This window comes from Asparagus officinalis, chromosome 7, assembly GCF_001876935.1.
Source record: "Asparagus officinalis chromosome 7, Aspof.V1, whole genome shotgun sequence".
Classification (NCBI taxonomy): Eukaryota; Viridiplantae; Streptophyta; class Magnoliopsida; order Asparagales; family Asparagaceae; genus Asparagus; species Asparagus officinalis.
In genome coordinates, this window is record NC_033800.1 from 27,743,585 (window position 1) to 27,769,963 (window position 26,379).

Consider the following 26,379-nt stretch of genomic DNA (forward strand, 5'->3'; position numbering starts at 1 on the left):
TGAGATTGCTTCTAAAAACATCTCCTTAGAAGCAGAAGCAATTTTAATAAGCATGCAAAATAAAATTTGACCAAACACTATTGTTAGCTGCTTCTCAAAAATAAAAATAAATAAACAGAAGTGCTCCAAAAAATCAATACTAAACTGACCTTTAGCTCCAAAAAAGCAATATCAAACTGACCTTTAGTATTCTAATGCTGTTGCATAGACATCATGATCATATTGTGCTTTTCATTTTATTTTATTTATTATTATTATTATTATTATTTTGTTATATAGATCATATTGTGATTTGATAAATACGCATCCAAATCGAAAACCCAATCTTCTACCTATCACAGAACTAAAGTAGAATACGGCTGTATAAATACATTTCTCCCTCATAAAAAAAGAAGCAAATGCATATGTACACTTACTCATTCTTTTTCCTAATAAGCTGGTTCGACAAAATTCCCAAACTCAGACGAAAAGAGCTCACCAAATCTACTTGCAAGTCTCGGAAAACAAACTTACAACTGTGAACTAAAACATTGACACTTGAGACATTACTCTCCTCTGCATCCATTATAAATACAAAACACTCCCCATAAAAAAAATTTGCTGGGCTCATCCCAAGTAAATGAGAATCATATTTGGAGGGAGGATAAAAAAGACTAAACAAAAATGATAAAGAAAAACATGCAACTCCCTCTCCTGACAACAACTAGATTACAAAGCTAAAATACCCGTCAATACCCTTCTCCGTCTCATTTTTTTGGAACAGCTAGCGAACAGAGTATCACTGAAGTGCGACCAACAGTCGTTTGTCAACGAAATAAACTATACATGTATCATAACCTGGCATAGCCACTTTCAAGATTCGTTGCAGGCCAATCAGTGGGCCTGAAGAGCTTGAAAGACCACATGTTCATGAGTAGGCACAGTATCAAAAGGCATGTGCCGGTAAACATTTGCCTCCAGCTGTTTATACCCGTGAAAAATCAACATCTCTTCTGATTCATTCTGCTCTTAGGTTTAGAATCTCCTTTGCGGTTCTCTTCCTGAAATAAGGCATGTGCTCCTACAATATGAAAGTACACTTAATATATACCACAAACACTTGTATCATGAAATGTTATTGTGTGCAAGAACACAAGCTGGAAATGGCAGTGCTATATCAGATGTAGCTTTTAGAATTTGGGTTAATCGCGGATAGACCCCATACTATTGCCAAATGGAACTTACTACCCCCTTAGTTCTATTGCTTTTCCCCCCAGGAATACCTTAGTTCTATTGTTGCAGACAGACACCCTGAAAAAGGTTTAAAAAATTCACTCAGAGGTCCCGGCAAAAAGTTGCACGGACGGAAACATGTACTAGTACGGGTACTGGTATGAGACATGACAGATTTGTAACATCTAGGGTACGGGGACAAGGCTATAAATGTATGTATATGTAGATTTATACGTATTAGAGTTAAAATTTTACATAAGATAATTATTGTTTTTTCATTAAAAAACCTCTTTTTTTTAACTTGATGTCCAAACGAGCCTTTAAAATAATATTTCTCAACAGGCTATGGGCTGAGACGAACCAGACCCATGCCCAACAAAGTGTATAACGAGTGTTTTAAATTAAACATGTATTACACTACATAACTGAGTACACGCCCAAATAAACGTATGCATACATTCAAGTAAGTGTCCAAGAAGTTTGGGTGCAGTTGTGAATACAGGTATGTGTCTGATACGAGTACTGCTCCAGATAGAAGTACCAAGTAACATAGATCCTCACAATAGAACTACTGGGGTAGTAAGCTCACCTTGACGATAGTACATGGGGTCTTTCCACAATTAACTCCTAGAATTTTCACTGTGTTGGTGTATTGCATCAGAAGCAGAAGCAGAAGAAGAAATGGGTTCATAACTTGTAGCAAAGATGCTACTTCAAGCATTCAACCACAGAATCAAGGCAGCAACGTCTTGAAAAACTCAAGTGAGACGGTTACAAAAGTGTACTTGAACTAAATGCTGGTTGAAATTTGTAGAAACATTACAAACCTGACAGAACCAGAGGCCCAAACCTCTACTGTAAAAGTCAGTGTACTTGAGCATGAACATCCCACAGTCAGACCTGTTGAGATTTTGAAAGTACATTCTAGTTAGATGCTATCATTCTCAGGAAATCAGCTCGTATGAGAAAAAGGATAAAGTAAAAAAGATGCAGGTTTCAGCATTTTAGTTAGATGCAGGTTTCAGCATTTTAGTTAGATGCAGGTTTCAGCATTTTATAAGAACCTTAAAAGAAGCATTCTGCACTTGAAATAACAAAAGTAATGGAAATTTGATATCCATAGCAATAATAAACTTCAAAATTAAAAAAAAATGCCAAACAATACAAGTATAGAGTTAGTTTTGCTCTAAAAACTAAAATTGTATGCATATGAAATCTTCAACAATGGGTCATGCCAAACCTCGCAAGTTCAGAAGTATGTGGCATGCATGTGAACTCGCATTCATTCATGACAGTCGAGGTATGTTACTGGACACGGTAAATTTGTAAATGGTAGGGATACCAGACATGGCTATATATACATATCGAAATTAATAAATTTAATTAAGATCAATTTTGTTTTTTCATTCGCGCGTTATTAAAACTAAAATTCAAATAATATTTTTATGTTTCATTTATTAAGGTTATAAATTGGAAAATCGCTCATTTTTTAACTAGATACCTAAACGATCTTTTAAAATCACACTTCAAAACAGTGTATCAATTGCAACGTTCCTGACCAGTGTCGGGTAAGTTGTAGGAAGTGACTACGTCAAAGAAGTATATGAGGAGTGTTTCAAAGTTAAACATGTATTATATTTATATAACTGGCTACACGTTTAAATAAAGAGGTGTCAGGTGTCCAATGAGTGTTTGAGTTGGACACGTGACAGACACAGGTACTGAAGCCCAGACAACGTGTCGGGTAAGTTAGTGGTAGAGAGTGCACATACCCAAATACAATGACGTCTACCGTATCAATACCTCATGAAGGATTAATCCCCATATTCAACTCTAAGCATGTTCTTTCTCCATTTGCATGATATTCTTGTATGAAGTACATCTTTTTTAAAGATACGTTATAACAATATGTTAAAAGCATCACCAAGGAGGTTCTTTGTGGATGGATTTTCCACACCATTAATTATCAGAGCAATTGATTAAAAAGTTTGCTTTACTGATACAAAGAAATTGTTAATGCTATAAAAATTATCTGAAGTACGTTACTTTATAATGAGATAATCAATAGTGTTCCTTTTATATTTTCTGACACATTGCCATTTTGGTTTACACTTTTACCAATTTATCTTTGTTACTGATGATATTGTAGAGTTCTCCATTTTGTCAGTGTTATTGTGGTCCCAGGGATTTTAATGTAGAAGTGCAATGTACAAAGGAATAGGGTTTTCTTCTTACAAACTATGGTAAAAAAGGCAGTCTTCACTTTCTGGATAGACCACAATTAGAACTTTTTAGAAAGACTACTGTGAAGATAAATTCTTATACTTAGCTGACCATAGAAGCAAGTATGAGTCTGTAAGAAAGTCACAAAGTTTCAGAAAATTCATACAAAGGTGCAAAGGGAGCATGAAAAGGCATACATACATATTCTCCTGGAGTGGAAGATCATCAACTATTTCCTGCTTCCAGGATGTTGTATTAATCTGTTTGTTATTCTTGTTCCTCACTTCATCCATCATGTATTTAGCCTGACATTTATAGAAGACATAGCAAAGGCTTGTCCTTATCCAGACAACTCAAAATATAATATTAAGACAAAACATTCAACAAGAGATGAGTGTTAAAATTGGAAAAGGTTCAGCATCCATAATATTTAAACCTCTACCTACAAACACAAAAATGTGTCATACCCCAAAAAAGCACATTAAAGAATCTGGAACCTCAAGAATTGTAAGACGAAAGAATTCATTAACTGATAAGATGCATTCGAAATATTGAAAATCACCAACCAATTCAACCCACATCAACATACTAAGATGATGGAAATTAAGAAAGATAAACTCACAAACTACAGCGCCACAAATAAACTACTGATTAGGTAAAAACTAAATCCCCTTATTAGCTTCCACTACACCACCAGCAACATCATAGGCAGGCATCAAGTACAAGATAACTTACAAACTGGCAATAAATTTTTGAACAAACCACCAGTAACTTGGAGAGATTCTGCTGGACAAACAATAAAATACGCCAGCAATAATCAAATCCATATGATTCTCATCAAACATGAGATAACTGAATGTTATGTCAGTGAAGTTGCTCGTGAACTAATTATAGAGCAATACATCCTCTCATTAGTTGCTCTTAAACCAATCAAATTCCCTCATGGAGACATTTGTTCTGTAGAATTCTACAAGTCAGAGGGCTAAAGTTTTTGTTAAATGTAGACTTGCTGTGAGCTACAGACAAATGATAATTTAATCTCGTATAGTTACAAGCATTGGGTCACAGGCCACTCAAATTAGATTTAGAACGAGGAAGCCCTTACATTCACCAAGCAATAGATTGGATAGGTCAGGTGAAGTCAAGTACAATAGTTAGATCAGCATGGCTTTGGTTTACTCAAAGGTTAAACTGATATTGTTTATTGGGGACTATTTCTGGTCAATCTTCTCCAATTCATGCAAATTCGAGTTTACTAACATGAGAGGACAATTTAATTTTAACCAGATAACATGTTAAGATCTGCAGCAATTAACATACAACATGACACATGGTCTTCTCCATGCGCATTGAAGTAAGCAAATGTGGAAGGGTATGTATGCAGCAAGGAGCATAGGCACAAAGGTCAGGAAGGACAAGGAGTACGAGGAAAATCATGTCCTTGTATCAGATTGAAATCAAACATTCAATCTTAACTTCATCTTATATGTAAATAGAAGTATAACCAAACAAGAGCACAGTGGCGGAGCCAGGATTTTTTTTCTAAGGAAGGTCAAAAATACGACCATCATACACCCAACATACATCTAAAACTTCCAAGTTGAAATTATAACTTAGAGATCAGAAGCACGACCAGTTTTCTTTATTTCCAATTACTAAAATATCTGAGAACAAGGTGTATATGTCAGATATATAGGAGTTGTCTTTTGGTTTGATGAATGGGTTAATTGCACCTAAATGACCTATTGGTTTACCAATTTTCACTTAAATGACCCAGTTGTAAAATGTTTCACTTAAATAACCTAAAGTATTTTCCATCTAAGAACTCTTACGCCATTATAGTTTTCTCAACAAGACGAAATGCCCCCTCTATTTAGAAAAATTACCCTCATATTCTAAGGTAGATTAGCATAGGGGTTTCATCTCTAAGGTAAACTATCCTAAAACTCATTTGCAAAATAAGTTGGATTTTCAAAGAAATTGGGGAGTTAGAAGAGAGAATGTGAGAGTTGGGTGAAAATTAGATGAAAAGGGGTAATACAGCATAGGATGGTTTAATTGTAAATTAGATGAACCTTATGGCCTGCTTGGAATCAAGGATTCCAGTATTCAGATCACAAATAATTAAGAATTCAGAATTAGCCCAATTCCAAAAGGGTTTACAAAGTATACTGGGTCTGGTATTTGAAATGACAACCCAATTAATGTCATTTGGAAATTCAGCGACTCTCTCTCTCCAAGCGCGATCATTACAATTGTTGTTGACTTCGATATCCCTCCCTGTCTCTCTCTTCTCACGCGCGCTCAATTGATCCTCTCAACTTCCTATCTCTTCCCTCCATCAATCCTCTCTCCACTTTTGCCAAAACCCTAACCCTAGATCCAAGCTCTTTCTCCCCCTAGATCGATTATGCTCATACCCAATCCTCATCCTCTATGCCCTAATCACGATTCTGCTTGCGGCCGTGGCACTTCTCATTGCGTTCCAAGAGAAGCCTGTCTATCTCCATTCTCCCTGGCCTCGCTCAATCATACCCCATCACCCCTACATGCCAATTAGGTACATATTTATTTGGTAGCTTTGGATGAATTCATAATTATAATGCGTATGACATTTTTTTTTAATCTGACATGAGGTTTTTGTTGACTGGCAATTGAAAATCAGAGGGGATTGAAGAAAATTTTATATTACTAGAAGACCATGAAATTTTATATGTATGACTGTGTTCATGCATTAATGTATTGGTAATGTGTCATGCTTGCAGAACATAATCATCTATAAGCTTATGGAATGTATCAAGTAAAAGGTTATGTAAGGTCAAATAGTAATGTTTTGGAGTCACCTTATGATTAGAATCTTGTCTAGTGATGAAGTCAAGATTAGAATCTTGTCTTATATTATACATGCATATTTATTAACGTCTTAGACATACTTATGGCTATCACAAGGAAGCAAACGTGCAATTTGCTACTAATCAAAAGGAATTTAACTGAGAAAACTGGTAGAATATATAGAAGCTTTCTCATGCCATATTCTGGCGTCAACCTTTTGTCTGCCATATTAAATTCGAGTTTAGACTCGTCGGATTATGATGGCGTGCTAATTACTTTTCATGGCATCCATGTAGCTATTGTGACATACTGCTAATTTGACAGTGGGATCTATTGGTTCTTGTTTGTTGTAGATATTGATGAAATTATTACCTTCATCCTAATACTTGTTTAGCTAAATCTTGAGCATTCTATAGTTCAATTAAATCTTAAAGAGCTAGAAACAAAACAATAAGCTCCTTGTTAGTTAAATCTTGAACATTCTGTTATTTTTAGTTTATTTTCATCTTGTTGACAGAAAAAAATGAAAAAGGAGATTTTGGGCATTGGTTATGCAATAGAGAACCGCATGAAATAAGCTTTAAAAAACAAGGCAAATCTACATGAAGTTAAATCCAATGAATTACACTAGAAAAAATATGAATCTGACACTAAGAGTTAAAGAATGAAATTTATGGCAAAAGAGTATGAATTTGTATGCACATCGGAAAAGAATGTCACCAGTGCTGGCTCTTGCTTCCTCTTGCTCCACATGTAAAAATTACTTAGATCAGTAGTGTTGGGTATCTAATTATAGATGTATTTTTTTACCATGAAAGTTATTGGAAATATTTTTTTTACCATCTGGTGGATCTGCCAGAAATAAAGATTGGCATGTAAAGTTTGGCCTTTAAAAATAATACTATGTAAGTTCCTAAGCTTCACTATTGAATCTAAGCGTTAGACATTTTGGAATTTGAATTGGTTATGTGCTAGGTATTTGTATTTTAGATATACAACTCTTATAAATTGATATTAACTCATCAAACCTGCAATTCTCTGGGGTGTTTTCCTTCAACGTATAATGCAAACATTCTTAAGACCTGGTTAGTTTTCATCGATAGATGTCACTTTCCAGTTGATTTCTGGAGATACTCCTCTCATATTATATTGGTACTTAACTTCCATTTGGATAACTTCCATTTGGAGTGGAATTAACTGCTAACATTTTCTGCAACGGAGGTGTAGATATTTGAGATAAATATAAATTTGTCTCTCTAGTTTCCATATATTGACTACAACAATTAACATTAATTTAGCACCAAAGCCCTAAATATAGACGTTTGCAATTCTTCTTTTGCTAGCCTTTTGCAGTTCAAATTTGGAGTTCGTGGACCACCACCTTCCAGTGTCAAAGTTCTACATCAGCAGTGCCTTGAAAGATATCCAAATGTCCGTCATGGTAAGGAATTAGGCAATAATTTCTTTTCATCATGAGGTGCAAGCTACATGTGAGTGTGAGTGTTTTTTTAAAGCTATTGCAAGCATTCCGTGAGTGAAGCAAAGCTTTGGAGGATGCTAGCAGTTAGCGAGGAGGTGAAGGTTGATATGTAATGGAAAAATCAATTCAAGAGATGCATCAGAGAGATGAAGAGGTTTGAGTCGAGTAGTACGAGTACTTTAAAATGAAGAAGGGTACACTTTTCGGCCTTCCAAAATTGTTACTTTTATTCTTGCGCAAGTTGGAAATTGTGAGTACGTTGGTATTTGTATATCAATCAAATGTTCATATTTGGATATCTGGTTGAGTTAGAATCTGTTAATACAAGTTTTCAAGGTCAACTTGGACTTTAGTTTTTGAAAAAATCTCATAAATGTAAGTCTTTTGGATACTATTTGAAAAGTGAATAAAAGCTTAATGTTTAAGGCCAAGTTCTTTCCATTCCATTATGTTTATTATCTCTCATCTTTGCCTTTTTGATAAACACGAGGCTTGGACAATGTGAACCATGAAATGCCGATTGAAATTTGAAACATGAGTTGAAATACACCGTTTTTTTTAATCAAATCTAAAATTTAGAAGTTCAATTCTAATGTTTCCCAAACATTAAATTTGGAATTGAGAATTTAGAATTGAAATTATAATGATTCCCAAACAATAGAATTGGTCTTGGAATTATATATTTCAAATTCTAGAATTTGAAAAGAAATCCTTGAATCCAAACGCAACCTTAGGGGTATAGATATGCATCAGAATGCCATGTGACAGGTCATATGGGAATATCCCAGGATTATTCTGACTGCTCGCCAACAGAGGGAATAAACGTCCAATATTTTGAAACTTTAGGGCATCAACGTGCAACATTTTAAAACTTTAGGGTGTTTAAGTAAAACGTTTTACAACAGGGGTCATTCTAATTTAGGTGAAAATTGGTGAATCAATAGGTGATCATTTAAGTGCAATTAACCCTTTGATGAATACTAACAGTCAGCTTATTTTTAGCATACCAGAACTCTCAGCACATTAGTGTCCATTCCCCCAAGTGAATCAAGATACTGGAAAGTTTCATCCTTGGTATTGATAACTGCTAAACACCAGTGTACATCTTTGTGTATAGGAACAAAGATCTGCATGGTAGAAATAAGCGTGTCAAATTAGAACAAATAATAAGAGAAATCCTCAGAGACAAACAGACAAGGAAAGACAACTTTACTTTGTCACATTCAATAAGGCTGTACCCCAACTTCCTCTGCGTAGTCCACCTTCTAACCGCATTATAATCATAACCGTTTCTCCCGCTAATCAGCTGAGATAGAATGGAGAGAAACTATTAGAAACCAGTAATGTTTTCCCTTTTCCCATTTAACTCAATAACCTAAAATAGAATTATTCAAATGCATAAAATAGACAAGAAATAGCCTTTTAAGTGTAACCTAGTTATTGCCTTCAAATGTCTAGTGTGTGTGTCTGTGACTCTGTATACACATACATACATATAAATATATATGTGTGTGTATATACGTATATGTGTGTGTAAAGGAAATATGATTCTAAAGAGCCACCTTAGATAGAATCTAAGGATGCACCTCTGGATGCATGGATTGGGCTATTTTAATGGATGATCCGCTCCATTCATCATGATCTAAATCTATATCTATACTACTTATAAAAGAGAATACTCATGTCAAAACTTTTGGTTTCCTTTTTTGCCCTCTCAAAATTTTTATAACTCACAATTATATCATTATGTATAAAGCTAATGATCCATAACCTCTCATTAACTATGCACCTCTTCATTTTCTTAAATTATTTCATCATTCATTAGAATATATTAATAATTTATAATGATAACAAAATTCATAAATATATGATAATTTATTATAAATAATAATTAATTATATAAATAAAAAAAATCTATTTAATATATTATTGTACATAATTATAATTACTAATTATAGTATAAATAGGGTTATATCTTTTTGTTGTAAAAAATATTACCTTGTTTTGATAATTAATATCATCTTAGTAATAAAAATTTGGATATTAATTATAAATTTAAAATATTTTTATGTTGGAAAATTATATATATATATACTCCCTCTCTTAGTATATATGTATATATAAGTATACTCTCTCTTATATATGTATACTCTCTCTTATATAAGTATATATAAGTATACACTCTCTTATATATGTATAATATATGTGTGTGTGTATATATATACTCTCTCTTTTAGTATATATGTATATATAAGCATACTCTCTCTTATATATGTATACTCTCTCTTATATATGTACAATGTGTGTGTGTGTATACTCTCTCTCCTAGTATATAAGTATATATAAGTATAGTATATTACAACGGCTACTTCTTCCCCATTGGCCCAACGGGCAACGACTACTTATGCGATTCTCTCTCTCTCTCTCAAGTTATAACTTATAAATATATACAATATATTTACTTCTAATATATGTATATATAATATATAGTTACATAATAATTTGTAAGTATATACTAATACATAATTATATAAAATATAATAATGTTAAACTAATTTTCAACATTTTTTATCAAAAAGAAAAGAAAAGAAAAGAAATTTAAAAAAATCTAGTTTGGATGTACTTATCTATTGTGATGCGATGAATTTCAAAATAAATTTATACTTATAATTTGTAAATGATTTATTAATTATTAATAAAGAATTTATTTTTATAATTTTTTATTTGTAATTTATGTCATTTTAAGTGATTAATAAAATTATTATTTTTATTAAATTTTTTTGTCTTTTTTGTATAATTTAAATTTTAAATAGAATTTTTAAAAAAAGAAAATAAACCGGTCGGGCCCGGAACCCGGCCCGGGGTACCCGGGTCCGGGCTCCGGTTTTGCCCCGCCCGGGCCCGGATTTTTGGGCCAGGCCGGGCCCGGATTTCACACCTATGTTCCGATAATTAATATCATCTTAGTAATAAAAATTTGAACGTTATAAATTAAAAATATTTTTATGTTGGAAAATTAATTTATGTAAAAATATTTGTGATCCTTGAAATTTATGAGACATATACTTTCCTTTTCTTTTTCCCAATAATATTTGGTCATTCACTAGAATATATTAATAATTTGTAATAATAATAAAATCAATAAATATATTACAATTCATCATAAAGAATTATTAATTACAATGAAATAGTAAAATTATTTATTTAATTAATTATTGTACATAAATATAACTATTAATAATAGTACAAATAAGGATTGGTCATTTATATTGTAAGCAATATAACCTTTTTCAACATTATAATATCATCTTCGTAATAAAAATTAGACGTTATAAATTAAAAATAATTTTATTTAGAAAAATTATTTTTTTATAAAAATATTATCCTTAGAATTTATGAGACATGCACATTTTTGGAAAGTAAATGTCTCATAAATTTCAAGAATCCAATAATTTTATATAAAGTATTTTCCCTAAATAATAGTATTTTTAATTTATACCGTCCAATTTTTTATTGCTAAGATAAGATTATATTAATTATCAAACAATGTAATATTATTTATAACATAAAGTCATATAATATTAAAATTTATTTCCACTATTTAATAGATAATGTAATAATATGTAATAATATATGTATATTAAATAAATATTTAATAATATAAATGGTTTAATTATTTCAATAGTGTTACTTTTTTGTCTCTATTTCAATAGTGTTGCTTAAACTAATAATTGCATTATTATTTAATAATTATACTCTTAAATAAATTGTTTAATAACATAAGCAAATTTAAATAACTATTAAATGTATGTTAATAATAGTATAAGTACTAATAATAGAATAACTTAAAATTTTTAACCATAGCGTAATAAAATAACTTTGTAAAATGTTTATATATAATTTATTATACAATATAATATTAAATACAAAAATGTCCACGTGCAAAGCACGTGCATTATACTAGTATATTAAAACACCTATAAAACAAAAATCGTGATGTTCCAATACTTCTAACACATATTTTTCATTGTCACTTTAGTTGTATGGTCGTAAATCCATTAATGTTATAATCACTTTATACATGAGTAACTACAACCCAATATGCCTAATTTTTTGTTTATACACCATTCAAAACACACACATCTACATACATACATATGGGATTGATGGTTATGAGGTGGTGGCTCATTTAGCAAAATGAGCTACCAATGATAGATAGTGAGACCGACACCTTTGATGTGATAAGTTGGATAGACCTCACCATTATAGCTACCAAGAGATAGTGAGACTAACACCTTTGATGTGATAAGTTGGGTGGGCCTCACCACTAGCCTCTTTCTTGATAGCTCATTTTGCTAAATGAGCTGCCACCTCGTAGTCATTATGAGTGTGTGTGTAAAGAGAGAGAGAAAGATGTGTATGCTTGATGGTGAACTGGATGCATCTCAATCCCACATTTAAGATTGTAAAGTACAAAGAGAAAAAGTGTCGCATGAATTGTACTTTTCATCCAACTTATCTCATCCACATCTATGGTTGTGATTCTTCCAACTCACTACTAAACACCAAACATGATGCTTGGTACCAAGCATATATATGTATATGTGTATATATGTATATGTGTGTGTATATATATACATATAGAGAGAAATATGGGTATGCTTGGTACCAAGCACAAATTTTGTGCTTGGTAGTGAGGTGGCACAATCTTCTTCACTCATTCAAATGTGGGATCACATTCACATGGGTTGAGGAGTGCATGAGAATATGCAACCATTTGAATGAGTGGAGGGAATTATGTCACATCACTACCAAGCACAACTTTTTGTGATTGGTACCAAACATACCCATTTTTCTCATGTATATATATATATATATATATATATATATATATATATATATATATATATGGGTATGCCTGCCGTATGTGTTGCCGTCACTCTCATCCACTCATTTAATGCCAGCTAGGCTAATAAAAAAGGGACTATTTTTTAATGTGTGGATCAGAAGCCATCCACCATCACTACTAAGCACTATAAATTATGCTTGGCTACCAAGTATATTATATATATATATATATATATTATATATATATAATATATATATAGGAGAGCAGAGAGAGAGAGCGACGAGCGAGCCAAGATCCTATCAACTAAAGTTGATATCTCACAAAACTTGTAGCCACATATTTATAATATAAAACACCAATTTTTATATAATCAATGATCCCTAGGCCAATATGAGTGGTTAAAAACTTTGGTGGACACACTATTCACTATTCCACTTAGGACAGTTCAATATATATCTAATATATTATATAAATTATATATAATATATATTATATATATATATACTATATTATATATTATTATATAATATAACTTTGTATGCTTAGTACCAAGCACGAAATTGGTGCTTAATAGCGAAGTGACCCATTCTCATCTACTTACTTAAAAGGGGAACCACATTCACATTGGTGCACATGGGTTGGATAATAGAATGAGTAGATGAAAAGTGACCACTTTACTACCAAGCACCAAATTTGGTACTTGATACCGATCATACCCATTATTCTCTCTCTCTCTCCTCTGTACACACACATCATACTCCCTTTAAAAGTATGTACACATCATACTCCCTTTAAAAGTATGAGTTCGGAAAAAAACTTTTCACGGTCAATATTACCCTTCACTATATTGAATATTACATTTTAATCATAACTATCCTAATCCTACCTAACTATTCTATAATAATCTTACATGAATCAACAATTTAAAATTACTATCACTACAACAATATCGTATTTGTCCTATTCCATAGCTCAACAATTTAAATTTAAAACTCCTTATAACAATATTATATTGTCCAACCCTAATCCCATCCCACGTGAACTAATTATAGGTTGTTTTGTTAGCCGTGAACTATAATCATGTGTAATCGATTATCTGAAAAATAGTCAGAATTTGATAAAAAGGGGAAAATACTTGTTGGCATAAGAATATGCAGGTTTTATTTTATAGATAGATAATGTCTATTTAAATTCCTAATTATCTTGTTTTTATTCTCTTACCATAGTAAATAGAGATCCAAGTTCACGAGGAATGCTTTCAATTGAAATATCCACTTTCTCTTTTAGAGAAAATTGAATTATCCACGATTATTATATCCAACTACCAATAGAAAAATCCATTTCAAAGACGTCATATATTGCAACATTTTATCGGCTACTAAATCCTACCGAGAATCGATAAATAGAATGTAGTACCTATTTAGAATTTGAATTACAATAGTTATCTAAATAAAACTCTATTTATAATTTATTATTTTGAAATTTGTGAAAAAACGTACAAAGTTTCAAAATTTGCAAAGAAACCATTAAAAATTCAAAATTGCAGAGAAACCTAAAATTTCAAAAGTTCCTACCTATACACAAAAAATCTAGAAATTTATCAATAGTCCCCTTAAAAATGAATTTTACAAAAAAACCCAAAGTTTCAAAATTTCAACATCAACAATTCAAACCTACAAGTATCCAGATATTATAAAATTTAGAACAAACATATGAAATATGACATTAGTAGCGCCCAACTGAAAATTTAAAATGTACAAAAAACGCACTCAAAGTTTTTAAAATCTTAGAGACAACACTTCAAAAGTTCAAAATCATACAAAACCCCTAAAAATCAAAAAAATTACAAAGAAAAGAGAGATCATTTTATATACTTTCATTAAGATATGTCAATTTAACTTTCAATTTAAGATTTTACTAGACCTTCTCAATATCTTAAAATAATCTAAGTTGTTGCTCGTAAAAAAATTAAAAATTATTAGATCAAAAATATCCCCTTAAGGTGTAAAATTTACAAAAAAAAATTAATAGGTTAAAAATTAGAATGACTATATATAAATTAAAATAACTGAATATAAATTTACTCATAACTTTGAGTAGCAAAAATACATAAGTAACATTAGTTAATTGACGACTATTTTACATATAATCAATGTGATAAGTAAAGGGGAAGCCTCCGGTCCTAGCTCCGATGACTCTGAGACAAGTCGTTCACCGACCGTCAGAGAAATCACTAATGAGTTTGAAGGGGTCTACCGATACACCCGGACTCGAACATGAGCCATTCCTTCTATCAACTATCGGAGTTTAGCCAGAGGAACTAATTCCGATGATGAACACTCAGTCATTGTGGAGTCCCAATCATCAAGCTCTTTTGTTGAACATGAGAGTTTCGTTCACATGGCAGAAAATTCTGAAGATCTCGCAAAGAGGGTTGCTGAGCAGGACTCTATGCTTCGGCAGAAGACCCTCGATGAACTCCTGGCCCTGTTGACTCAAATCGTCGCAGACAAGGCCAAATCTCAGAAGACAGATTCGCCACCCAGGTAAGTGGTTGATGGTGCTGCTTCTGATCAAGAAGCCCATAACCTGGAATCTTCCTCTGATGAAGGAAGAGAGATGGAGAACGAGCAGAATCTCCAGTCTGCCAAAATGAAAGAATTAGAAGCCTGCCTCAATGCCATTGCCAACAGGAGTGCACTCCACCTGCTGAATAGGATGCGGCCCCTTATCCTCCAAAGTTCGAAGTCCTGACGCTACAAACTTTTGACGATACGGGATCACCAAACCAACACATTTATCATTTCAAGTCACAGACGGGGAATGTAATATCAAATGATGCCATACTGGCTCGATTATTCATTGGTACCCTCAAGGGAGTTGCCTTTGAATGGTTCAGAAAACTGCCTACGGGATGTATCCAAAAGTGAACGGATCTAGAGAGACTTTTCCTGTCAAGATTCTTTGAAGAGGATACAGAAGTCTCCATCCATACCCTTCTCGTCACTAAGCAGAAGAAGAGCGAGTCCGTCAAAACCTTCATCAAAAGGTTTCGAAACATGATCCTGCGGTGTCCGACAGGTATGACACAGTCTACACTGGTGTAGACCTGTTGACACAACTTACAAACCGACCTCCTAGCCCGAATAGGAGTTGCAGAATACCGTTCCTGAAGATAACTAATCTCTCAAGGCGAACAAGCTTAAAAGATTATTGCTAGGATCAAAGCTGAAAAACAAAGTAGGCAGGATCAACCTGAGTAATCGGACCAAGCCCAATCTTCTCAGTCAGAAGGGGAAGATAATACGGCTACTGTAGGATAGCGGGTCTAATAACTATCATGTTCATAGTTACCTCTGATAGTCAAACTTATTAGATAGTGACCGACTAGGCGATGTGTCATGCCTACCCTTTTCTCCCCTGCACTTGTTTAAAACTGGGGGTTGGTTTATTTATAGTTCATTGAATTATGAGTAATAAATTTTCTGAGTTGTCATGTTTAATAGAATACCTCTGTCAATCACGAAACCTACCAAAACTATCACGTTAATAATTACCTCTGATAGTCCATCAACTTGTCAATCCTCTTTAATAGGATGACAGGTCCATAAAACTATCACGTTAATAGTTACCTCTGATAGTCCATCAACTTGCCAATCTTCTTCAATAGGATGGCAAATCCACAAAACTATCACATTAATAATTACCTCTGATGGTCCATCAACTTACCAATCCTCTTTAATAGGGTGACAGGTCCATAAAACTATCACGTTAATAGTTACCTCTGATAGTCCATCAACTTGCCAATCTTCTTCAATAGGATGACGGGTCCACAAAACTATCACGTTAACAATTACCTCTGATAGTCCATCAACTTGCCAATCCTCTTCAATAGGGTGACAGGTCCATAAAACTATCACGTTAATAGTTACCTCTGATAGTCCATCAACTTGCCAATCTTCTTTAATAGGATGACAGGTCCACAAAACTATCACGTTAATAATTACCTCTGATAGTCCATCAATTCGCCAATCCTCTTCAATAGGATGACGGGTCCATAAAACTATCATGTTAACAGTTACCTCTGATAGCCAAACTCTTCAGATAGCAGTCTGCCATGTGACATTCCTCTATTCCAACAATAGTCGTTACACTCCAATATCACTGAATGACTTGACGGATAGTGACCCACAAGACGATATGTCATGTCTACCCCTCTTTTTCTTCCCCTGCTAAGTCTTAATCAAGACTGGGGGTTGGTTACTTGGAATCCACTGGATTAAAAGTAACAAATCTTTCATATCGTCGAGTGAACATTACACTTCTGACGATCATCACCCCCACGAAGTATGAAGTCAGTTTGCATCACTCCCAATTTGTCACGTTAACAATACACCTCTGACAATCAACTTATCAATCCTTTTCAATAGGATGATAGGTCCTCAAAATTACTCAAATCGTAATCTTCCCCAACAAGACACTAAGTCTTCAAAATCTTATTCAAATCACAAGTATCAAAACTCATCGCTTCTGATAATAAACTCACCTAGCAAGTTTCCCCAACGAGACGCTAATTTCCAAAATCTTATGCAAGTCACAAGTACACATTCTTGTCATGTTAACAATATACCTCTGATAACCCACTTATCAATCCTCTTTAATAGGATGATAAGTCCACAAAGTTGCTCTGATCGCAACATTCTCTTGTCATGTTCAATAGAACACCTCTGACAACCAATCAACTTATCAATCCTCTTCAACAGGATGATAAGTACCTAAAATTATTCCGATCGTAACAAATTTTTATCACGTTAATATCACACTTCTGACAATCAACTTATCAATCCTCTTCAACAGGATGATAAGTCATCAAAGTTGCTCCGACTGTAATAAATTCTTATCACATCTCAGACAAAATCCACTTATCGACTCTCCCCAATAGAACGATAAGTCCACAAAATTACCCTGATCGTAATATCTTTCCCGTCAAGTTAACATCACACCTCTGACGACACAATCCACTTATCGACTCTCCTCAATAGAGCGATAGGTCCTCAAATTCTAGTCAAGTTAACATCACACCTCTGACGACATAATCCACTTATCGACTCTCCTCAATAAAGCAATAGGTCCTCAAATTCTAGTCAAGTTAACATCACACATCTGACAACACAAATCAACTACTGTTAGGTTAACATCACACCTCAAACAGTCAAACCCCCAATGAACTTGTTAATCCTTTTTTAACAAGAATAGCAAGTTTTCATTATAAAATCCCCAGCGGATTAAAGATTTTCTAAAATTATCCTAGTGATAACCAAGAAAACTTTTGGATTTCACTCTAAGTGAAAATTCATGTCAAGTTAATACTACACCTCTGACACTTCTAACTTTCTTTCAGTGTTTCAAGTAAAAATATAACACAGGAAGAAACAGTGACCAAGTCTACGCATTCAATATCGTAGCCAGTGATTATCATTAAATTAATAATCTCTGAATCCATATCTTGCATGTATGGGGAATTTTATCCTGAATCCTAAGTAGGGATAAATCAACGCCTAATACGCGTTACAGGTTAGTCTTTGACCGTAAAAAGGACAAAAATCCACGTATTTAACATCGTAGCAGGTTGTTATTAATACCGCCAAAATCTGTGCCTTACACGCACGGGGAATTTTATCCCAAATCCTAAGTAAGGATAAGCCTATGTATAATACGCGTTGCCGGTTAGTCTTTTACCGCGAAAAAGACACCAAAATCCATGACTCACATGCATGAGAGACTTTATCTCGATCCCTAATTAGAGATAAGTCTACGCCTAACACGCGTCGCCGGTTAATCTTTTTCCGCAAAAACGATAAAATCTATGTATTCAAAATCATAGCACTAAATCTAAGAGAGTTCATTCTTTTAGCATAACGTTACATGTGAAACGGACTTAGATAATCCACATGCTAGCCCGACTCAAACGATAGTCGGTAAAGGCTTATCAAATCCGTTGATGACTAAGCGTTTGTCAAAAATCCTACGCATGTTTGCAGGTTCATCAGCTTAATGGACGCGAGCCGAGACTTTATCTCGATCCCTAATTAGAGATAAGTCTACGCCTAACACGCGTCGCCGGTTAATCTTTTTCCGCAAAAACGATAAAATCTATGTATTCAAAATCATAGCACTAAATCTAAGAGAGTTCATTCTTTTAGCATAACGTTACATGTGAAACGGACTTAGATAATCCACATGCTAGCCCGACTCAAACGATAGTCGGTAAAGGCTTATCAAATCCGTTGATGACTAAGCGTTTGTCAAAAATCCTACGCATGTTTGCAGGTTCATCAGCTTAATGGACGCGAGCCGAGACTTAAAACAGATGAGCTAAAAAAAAGTCTTAAAGACTTAGTCAAAAATGCATGAAAGTCACCGCCGCGTCTCAAGTTCAAAACGCAAGGGTCCACCCCCGCATTCCAGAAGCAGGATTATGACGCATACATTCGCACAGGTCCTGCGTGGCAAATCCCTTCAACCAAGATGCCTTTGAAGTGAGTGCAGAGAACGACTCTTTTATGACAATGAATCAATAGCTCCAAGATCAGAGTTGAGATCCAGAGTATTCCGAAAATTTGTCCCAGTCAACCGCGAACTTTCAAAAATTTTGGAGGGGGTTCTGTAGGCTGTCTAAAAATCATAATAGATAGCTGATCTCCCATCAAACACCGATGATAAAAGTTACAATCTGACGACTTTCAGAATGCTATAATTTGAAGACTTTTACGTAGATCGATGAATGTTACAATCTGACGACCTTCATAACTGATGAAAGCTCTAATTCAACAGCCTCCATAATCAACATCGAGAGTTACAATCTGACGACAATCATATTTTTAAGAAACCAAGAGGAAGATTACAAGATGACGGTGTTTGTAACGCTCTAGAAAAAGTGACTACAAATCGATGCTCTCTTCAAATCAAAACGCAGGGTTCATCCTAGCGTTCAAAGTCAAAACGCACGGGTCGGACCTGCGTTGCAACATCAAAACGCACGGATCGAACCAGCGTTATAGCCTCAAAACGCAGAGGTCATCCCTGCATTACACCATCAAAACGCAAAGGTCATCCCTGTGTTATAACATCAAAACGCACGGGTCGAACCAGCATTATAGCCTCAAAACACAGAGGTCATCCCTACATTACACCATCAAAACACAGAGGTCATCCCTATGTTATAACATCAAAACGCAGAGGCCATGGTTGCGTTCCAGACTCAACGCAGAGGCCGTGGCTGCATTTCAGAGTCAAAACGCAGAGTTCGTGGACTCAAAACGAAGAGATCGTGGATTCAAAACGCAGAGTTCATGCAGAGCCTAACTCTGCGTTTCAGAGTTCACAACACTGTACGACCTATGCATTTTTAGCCTAAAACAGGCCCAACTCCGCGTTTTGATGTCTAAAACGCAGAGTTCGGGCCCAGAACGCCCAGATTGGCGTTTTGACTCTTTCAAAACACGAACTGAACGGTTTTAAAACCGTTTTTCCCACGATTTGGGGAGCTGTTTAAGGGGGCGGTTATAACCCATTCAGCCCCACTTAGGAGCGAATTAAGGGGACAATTACATCCCCTTAATCCTCTATAAAAACGAGTAAACTCAACTGAGTTAAGGTTGGAACTTCTTGGCTCGGATTGACCCTGGAGCTTGGTCGCAAAGAGGGGATCTTTGGAGCATTCTCAGATCTAGAGATCGGAAACAGGAGCTTCTTCAATCATCCGATCTGGAAGCATTCTTCAGCAACTGAGATCAAGAAGCTTTCATCATTGGCTTATTAACCGAACTTTCAGTTCAAATAAACTCTTTCATAGAGTTTCAAACTCGTTCAGAGTTATCAACTCATCAAGGATTTTAAACTTGTCAAGCAAGTTCTCCACAGCGTCAAACCGTGAGGAGAAGATACCGTTCCAGTGAATCAAGACGGTCAGATCGTCAACGGAAAGCAAATTCGACGCAGGCACTCGAAGGAATTGCTACCGTGAAGAACCCAATATTAAACAAAGGGGAGGATTCAAATTCATTCTCCTCTCTTTTGTAATCAGTAAATCCAATTGTAATTGAGATTAAAGGAATACAAATCAATTTTCTTTTATTTCTTTTACTACAAATTTTCCCATAAACAGTCTCAATCAAAGAAGCATTTTCAATGAAAGATGCAAGAAAAATTAGTAAGTACTTATAAAATTTCATACTTTAATCTTCAATACAAAATAAAATATAAATTTGTGGAATCAAAAACTAATTAAAAATTACATGCAAATGTTCTTGTAATAGCAACTAACGTGAAGCCAGTGATCAGCTATGTTATGAAACATAACAAACCAAACAATAGGAGGGAAATCACGATAATGGATAAAAGGTATATATGATACTTATTTTGAGTAGCGTAAGAAAAAAATTAAGATTGACATTTTTTCTTTTTCATATACAGTGAATGACTTTGTTTGATGCAACGATAACTCTTATCAGATGCATAGTAAAAGAATTCACTGCAAAGAAAAAGGCGCTAATTCCTAACACTATTTAAGTAATAAATTATAAAATCAGAAAAAATTTCATATATATGAAATTAACCTTTGTACTCATTAAACCATTAAAAAATCAAAGTGCATATTTTCAAAAGTTTGTGCTGAAAATTAGAAAAACATTCAAATTCTGACAAAGTTACATGAAAAGACAAAAGATGAACGAGCCAAAGGAAATATAATTGCACAAGAATTCAGTTGACGTAAACAATACAAACATTACCCTAGAATTGCCAAGGAAAAAATAAATATGGAGAATGATTGATCTTGCCTCAATTAAAATACGAAAAAGAAGGAATAAAGGACAATATATATTTTATACTATAGCTTAATTATTTGAGTAAAATTAGAAAACTTTAGAAGGGAGTTTCAAGCAACTTGCTATAATATTTTTATATGCTTATGTAAATGCTTTTATCATATAAAATTATACTAAAGTTACCATTCATCTTCACTTTGTCTTTTTTAAGCTTATCAATAATTAAGATCTTTTGCATTCTGGAGGAAAATATGTGTCTTGTGCTGAGCTTCTACGAATCATCTTACTATTTAATATTTTTTCCTTTTACAATAAAATTTGTCCTCAAGTCAATCTCTTTTTGTAGAAATTTATCAATATTTTTTATCCATCAATAACAGATTATTACATTTTTCTTCATAGTTAACATTGCATTTAATATCTAAAATAAACAAATCGGAGATCGATGATCTGATAAATAAATATATTAGATGAAGTTTGATCCGTACAAATTGAAAAAAGTGATATTGTGTATCTAATTATATAAAAGTACATTGATCATAGTTTAACACACAAATCCATTTCATCAAAATTTTTAAAATATTTAAAAATATTATAACAAATATAATAATCTAGGTTTACATATTTGGACTCAAAATGAATATGACTGATTTATAATAAGAAAATAAAGCAAAATAAATAAATAATTTTGATGGTTAACCACGTGCATTGCATGTGCATAAAAACTAGTATATATAAACACATGGGTATGCTTGGTAGGAAGCACCAAATTTGGTGCTTAGTAGTGATGTGTCCACTTCTCCACTCAATTAATGGGTGGGTAAGCAAGTGTGGACCATTTAAATGGGTAACTTGAAATGAGTGGATGAGAAGCATCCCCATCACCACCACGCAACAATGTATTCTTGGTACCCAGCATACCCATTATTCTCTATATGTGTGTATGAGGAGGTGGAACATTTTGTAAAATGAGCTATCAAGAGATAAACAGGTAATGAGGCCGACTTTAGTTATCACATCAAAAGTTGTGGCCTCGCTACTTATTCTCTTAGTAGCTCATTTTGCTAAATGAGCCACCACCTCACAACCATCAAACTCATATATATGTGTGCGCACGCGCGTCTACACACACATACATACATACAATTTCTATCATGATTCCAAGAGAAATTTATATAAAATACTTCAAAGACAGAAGTTCTTGAAGGCCTCACCTATATAACATTGCTGAAAACTAATTCCTCCAATTGCTTTTCTACAACTTACTACATCTTATAAATATTGCTGTCTTACGCTCCATATCAATTCAATAAAGGAACTACTCTAAAAGTTTCATGACAATATTAGAAAAAACACCAAGATCTTCTCAAAAGAGTCGTAAATATAATGTCATTTCAGCATTTATCTACTACCTGTCCAGTGTGATTCATGTGTTTGGTAGCATCTTTTTACCTAGATTTTCAGGAATTTTTAAGTAGCTCCATAAATAAGCATTCTACATGCAAGCTTACATAGACCAACTATTGAGATATATATAACAGACTGTACATGAAATGTAAAAATTAATAATATCTTACAGCTAAAGAAGAAAAGCAATCTTGGAAATATATTATAGAATGATCCTGTTTGCATAACCATCGGTGCAGTAACTAAGGTAATATATATAAAGATCCCAGACTAATAATAGAGGTAAAAGCGAAAATCCAATATGCTAACCCTTTTATAGAAAAATGTGTTGAAGAAATGGCAGTTCAGAAACTTTTTTGGTTCTCTTCTCTCCCTTTCCTTCAGTAATTCCAGATACAAATTTATAACCTACAAACAGGCAAAAAGGTATAGAATGTATCACTCAGACATAAGGTACCCAACCTTTGTATGTAATACACAATGAGATTTGTAGAATTAGAAAAGGAGTGATTAGTAGAATTAGGAAAGTAGACAATAAGTCACCTCATCGTTTAACCAAGCACCGTCAATTAGGCATTGCAAGACCTCTCTTGTAATCTCAATATTAGACGCCTTGTGTGTGACTAGGAGCTCACGCCTGTAGAAAAAGACAGCCAAATATGATACTTAACAGTGTTCCAGTACTGTTATTATAGTATTTGTCATATTATTACATGCATGCACATGCACAAGCAGTACGCAATGCATGCAAACACAAAAGGTAAATATAGGAGATACAACACCTATGCACATACCTATTGCCACTGCAAAAAGCATGTGAGACCTCCGCAATTTCTTCATCTGTAAGAGGGCTAAAAAGTCCATGCGGATCCTGGAAATATGTACAGATTATAATAGATATCAGCACATAGATAACAAATACAAACACAAAAATTGACAGTAAGAGAATTTAAGTTTGAAGAGCTAGCAAATAAAGGAGATATTGACTAAAGTCAGTTACATGTACAACTCAGCAGACAGAAAAAGAAGAACTAGAGCACTAAAGTTTGTGTTGTCAAAGAAAGAGAAGTGAATTCTAGCAATGAACAAAGTATGCTGACATCATCTTTTATTTGTTAAAGCTCGTTGGTCCTCAAGAACACACATCTTACGCCTCCCAGGTGCTGAAACAATGATTAAAAGATCTTAATGCACAGTTCACGAATATGTTATGCCAGAACTGAACTATCTGACAAATCACAGGTTTAAAATGCTCCATATAAAACTATTAAGCTGTAATTAGCACTCCGCTACTCTTAAAGAAAGACACCAGTTCTGTTATCAGAAGAGTCAAACTGTGTGAACGATAAATACTAGCTCCTGCGTCTGCTAGCTGGCTGTAGCTCTTCATGACATCTTCCAGAGAAAGCTTCGTAGCCAAGTAATTGATACAAATGATAACCAATGACTATGATGGACAAAAAGGAGGAAACAATAAGATCAGAAGTAGTTAAGTAATCTCTATATTGTGTATTTACAAAAATGTAGAAATATATTTTTCTACATCTTTGCAAGTGAATACTTAGATTCCACTGGCCAACGACTAAAAAGAAGCTAATTCGGATAGGTCAATTCAACTGCTTGCAATTCATACATCCTACATTTTTTTCATTGTGTAGTGGCAGGTCATGGTTTCAAGCGTCATCCATTATTAAAAGTGTTCATCTGATTGGATATGTGAAAGTACACTGTTCATAAAAAGAAATGCGTAGTTCTGAAGTCAATGAGAGGACCCAAGAATTTTACTATTTCAAATATTCTAGGCCTTGACACATCATAGCAATTGGCAAATTAAATGTGCAGACAAACCAACAATGCTTTGTCCTTAAAGTTCATGTAAATGCATAAGATATATTACCCCTCTTTTACCCTACAACCAATGATCCCACATATGACTACATATTTCATAGCCGCTTACAGTATATGGAAAACACAAACTGATACCAGCTATGCCATGTTAGCAAATTAAAACTCTATAGTTCCTAATTAAGCACAAGCAACAAATGCCAAATGCAGCAATCCGAAAGAGGAATTATGAGATGCAACCGATGATTCATTGTAATAAACCAAACGGTCCACTATTTATTTATAGCTACAAAAGTAATAATAGCATGGCACTTTGAGTTCAATATGAACAAACTAGTATTGTTTTTCCTAACATGAGATTTTGTATCGAGATAGTAGTATGAAACGAAGGTTATTTCCGATTTGATCTTACAGGTCGGGAGTATGTTTTAGCGTCACAAACCATTTTTCGTACAATTTATTCATTCTAAAACTAGCTCCTATCCCTATATATACACCAACAGAAGTATTACTGTCACAAATGCAAAAATTCAATAACTATACCCAAAAGTTTTTTTTTTTTAAGTTTACCTCTTTGGCTTTCTCTTGCACCCTACAGCCCTGGATCGCCGAAAGCTTCTCCTCAGTCAATTTCGCCTCAAATCCCAAATCACTCAATCTGCGATCTCGTTTCCTCGCCTGTTCATACAATTTCTTGTAAATTGGCCTTCTTCTCTCCCGATATTTATCCTCTCTCGCCTCAACACTCTCCTCCACAACCCTCCTCGCATTCACCACCTTCCTGTTCAAAACCTTCACTTCCTCTGAATCCGATGACGGTGGCGAAATCTCTTGCACAGACCCTAACCCTAACTTCGACCCAAAGTCTCTCTCTACCTTCTTATAACCTGAATCCTCCACTACATTCCTGTAGTTCTCCAATCCAAAACCCTCTTCCTTCTTCGATTTGAATAACTTCGAGCCAAAATTCCCCATCCGAAACAAACTGCGCTTTACGAGACTTGTTCTGTTGCTCGATCCGAGGTTGAAGACTCTGAGGGTTCGCTGCGGCCCGTGAATTTGGCGGGAAAGCGGCGCCGGCGGAGGAAAAGAGACGGGTTTTTGGTTGAGAGCGGGGAGTTGAGGCTGAAGCTTGAGTTTTTTCGAAGGGGGAGTGATTGGATGGGGGGATTGAGGGAGGTAGAGATCGAAGCAGCGCTTCCGGCTCTCGGTTAAAGCACCCATGTTGATGTCGGCGATGGGGACTCCATTAATGGGTTAGAGAATCCATGGAATTAGGGTTTTTTTGGCGGAGATTTCGGAACCGGGGGAAAAATTTTATGGTTTTTGAAGCGAGAGGATTTTGCTTAAGGTTCGTTTCTTTTGAGCTTGGGTTTTGTTTTCGGTCAAGTGAACGGGAGAGAAGGGAAAGTTAGTTGAAGGAGGGGCAGGAATGTAAATATTGGGTGAATATGGTGGTGATCCCAACAGTAGAAGCACAATGTTTTTCTCTTTTTTTTAGGGCTTATTTTCATTTTGGTACCCACAAGGTTTGCATAATTGATATCACAAAGTTCTTTATTGATGCTTTGTCATGCGGTTTATGCCAAAGTTTTAATCTCGTTTTCACTTTCATATTATGTCCAGATCTTCGCGTTTCAATCTCGTTTTCACTTTCATATTGCATGCTTAGCACGTGATACATTATGTTAATTATACACCTC

General features: G+C 34.3%; 1 protein-coding gene across 3 annotated transcripts; it reads right to left on the reverse strand.

The window, feature by feature from the left end:
- Positions 361-26,084, reverse strand: LOC109848578 (putative ubiquitin-like-specific protease 1B). Of its 3 annotated transcripts, XM_020418150.1 has the most exons (10): positions 25,247-26,084; positions 23,626-23,702; positions 23,375-23,468; positions 23,141-23,239; positions 8,961-9,053; positions 8,755-8,874; positions 3,637-3,740; positions 2,040-2,112; positions 1,802-1,851; positions 361-1,060 (listed from the first exon to the last, which is right to left on the reverse strand). In XM_020418150.1, the coding sequence occupies exons 1-9, from the start codon at positions 25,898-25,900 to the stop codon at positions 1,849-1,851; spliced, it is 1,317 nt and encodes a 438-aa protein (XP_020273739.1). In that variant the 5' UTR covers positions 25,901-26,084; the 3' UTR covers positions 361-1,060; positions 1,802-1,848. The 3 variants fall into 3 exon arrangements, with proteins under 3 accessions (XP_020273739.1, XP_020273737.1, XP_020273738.1); XM_020418148.1 differs by lacking the exon at positions 1,802-1,851 and having other exon boundaries at positions 25,247-26,083; XM_020418149.1 differs by lacking the exons at positions 361-1,060; positions 1,802-1,851 and adding an exon at positions 1,858-1,960.